At 28.3% G+C, this 5,296-nt stretch overlaps 1 protein-coding gene across 1 annotated transcript in view; it reads left to right on the top strand.

Annotated features, from left to right (window-relative positions):
- The window catches only part of LOC108688211 (lipase 3-like), an 8,474-nt gene continuing 3,178 nt past the window's right edge, over window positions 1-5,296 (top strand). The window contains exons 1-5 of the mRNA XM_018194374.1: window positions 1-159; window positions 551-752; window positions 1,354-1,468; window positions 3,748-3,991; window positions 4,075-4,233. Of these exons, the coding sequence (XP_018049863.1) occupies window positions 1-159; window positions 551-752; window positions 1,354-1,468; window positions 3,748-3,991; window positions 4,075-4,233 (879 nt within the window). The remainder of the gene's footprint in view (window positions 160-550; window positions 753-1,353; window positions 1,469-3,747; window positions 3,992-4,074; window positions 4,234-5,296) is intronic.

Below are 5,296 nucleotides of genomic sequence, written 5' to 3'. Positions count from 1 at the left end.
ATGTTGCTACCGATATTTCTCATCTCAATTCTAACATCCACGAATGCTGGATTACTGGAAGACTTGATAGATAAAATATCTAAATTGAATCCATTAGAACAGATACCATTTATTCCGAATTTAATATCTACAGTTCCTGAGGATGCGCTGCTTACCTCGGTAAGTGAAACTTTATTTTCATTCAACACAAATTTGCGTGATTATAAACTGGAAAGAAACTTTCATGTCTAAAATGTCGTGATTATTAAAGAATTCTTAAATATTTATATAATTAATTAATTTAATGAATTATACATTTTAATTAATTCTGCATAAAAAAAGGTTTAAAATAAACTTATATAGATATATGTACATATAAATTTATTTTTTTTAATTTTATTGCTTACATTTAAATATTAAAAAGAACATTTTTATTAATATTATAATTTGATAAATTAAATCTATTTTTAATTAAGTATGTCTATTCGCTTTTCTTCATTTGTATTAATAATATTTAATTTTATATAAAACAAATAAATTTGAATTAGGCAGCTGTCATTCTATTGTACAGATGAAAATAATAAGTAAATACGGCTATAATGGTGAGACACATAAAGTGATTACTGATGATGGTTATATTTTGGAACTGCATCGGATAATAGGACGAACTAATTTCAACAACTCCCAAGTGCAAAAACCTGTAGCATTTGTGATGCATGGTATTTTATGCACTTCAATGTGTTGGCTCCTTTCTGGACCGGAGAAAAGTATAGGTAAAATAAGCATGTGCATTAAAAAGAAAGAAAGTCATATCTGTTGGATAGTATCCACTAATGTGTAGATTAACTTAAATTTTAATTACTATTTATCTTTTTCTAATTTTTAGAATTAGTAATGTATAAATATCATATATAAATATAATAATAATAATTACAATAATAATTACAATAAATATTAATGTAATGTTAAAACATTTCAGTTTTTAAATGAAAGAAATTAAACATTAATTGTCCATTTATATTTAAATATTAAGTTGCATTTTTAGACAAACAGGGTTTAATCTTTGATTTTAATTATTAGACAATCATAAATGTATGCTGCGCACATAAATTTATTTCTACTTCAGATAAAATATTAAAATTTCTTAAAATTTTTAAGATATTGAAATATTTTTAATATAATATTAATTAAACTGTGCAAAAGTCATGCTTATGTTATTTCAGAATTGAAATTTGTATGTAATTTTAATATTCAAAAAGAAAAAAATCTATTGATTAGATATTTATCAATGTTCGCTTCATTATCTACATTACTGGCTAACACACATGTTTTTATCATTGTATTCTGATTGCATTTCTGATATTGATATTATAGCGTTCCTTTTGGCAGATGAAGGGTACGATGTATGGCTCGGTAATGCACGTGGCACTTCATACTCTAGTACTCATACATCCGATAAAATCGAGCCAAAAACTTATTGGAACTTCAGGTGAGAATTAATGTACGTGCGTGTGTGTGTGTGTGTGTGTGTGTGTGTGTGTGTGTGTGTGTGTGTGTGTGTGTGCGCGCGCGCGCGCAAGCATGTGCAAAGTAGAAAGAAAAAGATACAAAATAAATACGACATTCGTGCAGCATGGTTAAAAATGAAATTTAAATTAGCAAATAATGTAGAGAATTACAATGTAGAAATATTAATATATCTTTAATCTAATAGCCAGATAAGAGAAGCTCAAGTTTAAACGTGCACATATGGATAAATTTAATTCTGTCCATTTTTAACGAAAATAAGTTTAGTAAAAAATAAATAATTTAGTAAAAAATAAAATAATTAAAAAAATTTCGTAAATTTTTATACATATAATATAATTTTCTAATATAAATATCAAGACTTAAATTTGATAATATTAGAATTAATCTAATAAATAATGATATATATACAATGATGTATATATCTGAAATAAAAAATCTGAAATAAAAATTTTCTTTACTTTATTCATTAATACGATTGAAGTAATAATAATTTTAATATGTGTAGATAATAGATGTAAAACTATATATTATATTAGGTGTACAACTTTACTTCCGCCGTTTTTTTCCCGAAATTCGAGGCTTTATTGTAAAAAACTTATACATTTATGATTCAAAGTATTGTCCATCACTGGCCACTACTTTCTCCCATCTTTCGGGTAGCGTACGAATCCCGCGTCGAAAAAACTGGTCATCTTTTGAGGCTATCCACGAATCGATCCAATTTTTTACTTCTTCATAAGATCGGAAGTGCTGGTCAGCCAGGCCGTATGCCTGGCCCGTATCCATTGATCGAAATAAGTGATAGTCAGAAGGAGCAACGTCTGGAGAATACGGGTGGGGTAGGACTTCCCATTTCAACGTTTCCAAGTATGTCTTGATCACTTTCGCAACATGGGGTCGAGCATTGTCATGCTGCAAAATCACTTTATCGTGTCTCTCGTTGTATTGCGGCCGTTTGTCTTTCAATGCTCGGCTCAAACGCATCGATACCGATCGCCTGTGTTTGTTTCAGTCGATTTTAACAGTTCATAATATACTACGCCGAGCTGGTACCATCAAATACAGAGCATGACCTTGGACGTCAAAATCACCGTTCTTGAAGCGTTGAAATCACTCACGACACGTTCTTTCACTAATAGCGGTCTCACCATAAGTATTTGAGAGCATTCGATGAGCTTCAGCCGCAGATTTCTTCATATTGAAGCAAAAAATTAAAATCTCCCGCAAATGACGAGAATTTGGCTCGTAAACTGACATTTTCAATTGAGAATAACTTTATGATGCAGACACAAATCGACTAATGTTTCTATGGGATTATGTTAACAGATGCCCAAGTTTATTGTATGACGTCTATGATTTATTTATTTCGACCACCACTTACCGCTAAAGTCATCTATAAGAAAACGGCGGAAGCAAAGTTGATATAATACTTATTCTTTATTTCCTTAACTTACATTTGTACTAATCATTTCGAATATGATAATTTCATAACAGTAAGATACAATTAATAGGTATAATATGTGTTCATAATCTATCTACTACTTGATATTTTTACATTTAGACATAAATATAGATATATATATAATAGGCAACAAATCAGAATTAATTTAAAAATCTTTTTGTATGTCATAATTACCTTTTCACTTTGTGACGAAAGGAATTAATTTCTTCTTTGATGAAGTTTACAATTTTCAACTAATGATTATAAAAATTAAAGACTATGTAATAAAACCATATTTTTAATCTCAAGTTCAAGATTTCGTAAAAAATTTAGTTTAAAGCTTGATTTAAAAAAATATTAAGACATTTTTGTTGCAATAAAAAAATTGTCATAAAAGTTTTCAACAAAGTTCAGTCATTATTCTGGATTTCACGAACAATAAGAACAATAAGATGATAATTTGAGAGAAGAATCTTGGTCCAAAATTCGTATTTATCTTGAAAAAAGCATTGTTTTAATGATCTATTATCTCTCATCAAAAAAATTTAATTAATTATCTTCGAAAGACACATTAAACATATTACACAAATATTAATATCTCCATCTTTACGAACAAAACTGTTACATAAAAAACGCATTATATATAAAAGCTGCATATATAAAAGTATATCAATAAAAATCTATAATAATAATTAAAATTTGGCACATAAGAATAATATTTTCGATTTTTAGTATCTTCCTTTTTTTAGCTAAATGCAGTAATTCATGCAAGTGCATGCTCCTATTGCATATTGCAGCTGGCACGAGATTGGTGTATATGATCTTCCGGCAATGATAGATTATATTGCAAAGACCACTGGCCGCAAAAAAATGTTCTATATAGGACACAGCCAAGGTACCACTTCCTTCTTTGTCATGACGACAGAACGACCTAAGTATCAAAATTATATCAAGGAGATGCATGCTCTGTCCCCGATCGCTTATTGCGGCAGGATGAAGAGTCCCTTGCAAGTGCTGTCGCAATTTTCCATCGGCTTTGACGTACGTAATTTTTGAATAAAAAAATTGATTTTAATCAAACTCAAATATTATCTGTATCTAACAATATGAATACATGATTGCAGTATTTCTGGAATTTAATCGGCTTATACAAATTCAATCCTAATCACGATTTCATAAAAGTAATTCAACAATTAGTGTGCGCAGAAAAAGCATTTACCCAACCAATATGTTCTAATTTTATGTTTTTGCTGTGCGGATTCAACGTTGAACAATTTGATACGGTACTAATACTGCCTTTAATGTTAATTATATTATTATACATAAGCATTATCTCATACTTTTATATATATATATATATTTTTTTTTTGAAATTTCATTTTTAAAGAAATTTTTTAAAATTATTCTAGCAAAATAATTAAACTTATATTAAATATACAGAGGCTTTATTAATTTAAAATTACGTATTTATTTGTGATATTATTACGTTAATTAATATCAGTCGTTATATACGTCACACACATACACACACACGCACACGCACGTGCACACACACGCACGTGCACACACACACGTGCGCGCGCGCGCGCACACACACACACACACACACATCAGGGTTGGTAGTAACTAATTAAAACGTTAAAAGTTAAAAAAAAAATTTAAAAGTTAATAACTTTTAACTTAACTTAGTTCATTTTAAATGCATTAAATTTTAACTTAAGTAAGTTACTTTTAAACGTTAACTTTTCTTAAAAAATTTTTTATCTCTTTCAAATATTTTAGAGAAATAATAAGACTAAAGACGTATAATCTGTTCATATTTTAAGACTATTTTAAGTAATTTCTTAAGATGCTGCCCTGTGATTGGTTTATGCGGTTATAAGTCTTAGTCTGGATCTACAATAGGTGTAGTCCGGATCTACAATAAGTCTTAACTCATAAGAAATTGACCAATTACAGTCAAATATTCTTCTCACATTTGATTATAATTAGTCAATTTCTTAAGACTTATTAAAAAGTAAAAACCTATCTATAAGTCGCGCTGATGTGCCGAAGCCATTAACGCTCATGCGCTTTAAGCACATCAGCGTCCAATGCAAATATATCACACGTGAATAAAAAAATTAAAAATTTAATTTACTTAATAATCTATATTGTAGATATATTTAATCTGTGTATATATTATTATATAATCTCATTTTAAGAAAAATTAGGACATTTTGATCTAAAAAATAATTTTTTCAAAATTAACTTTTTTTTTAACTTAACTTTATTAATTTTGTAAAAACTATTAACTTTAACTTTATTCAGTTAAAAAAAACATTAACTCACCAACCCTGATATATA

Source organism: Atta colombica, unplaced genomic scaffold, assembly GCF_001594045.1.
Source record: "Atta colombica isolate Treedump-2 unplaced genomic scaffold, Acol1.0 scaffold228, whole genome shotgun sequence".
NCBI classification, from domain to species: Eukaryota; Metazoa; Arthropoda; class Insecta; order Hymenoptera; family Formicidae; genus Atta; species Atta colombica.
The sequence above is the reverse complement of the archived record's forward strand: the minus strand, read 5'-3'. Positions and strand labels throughout refer to the sequence as shown.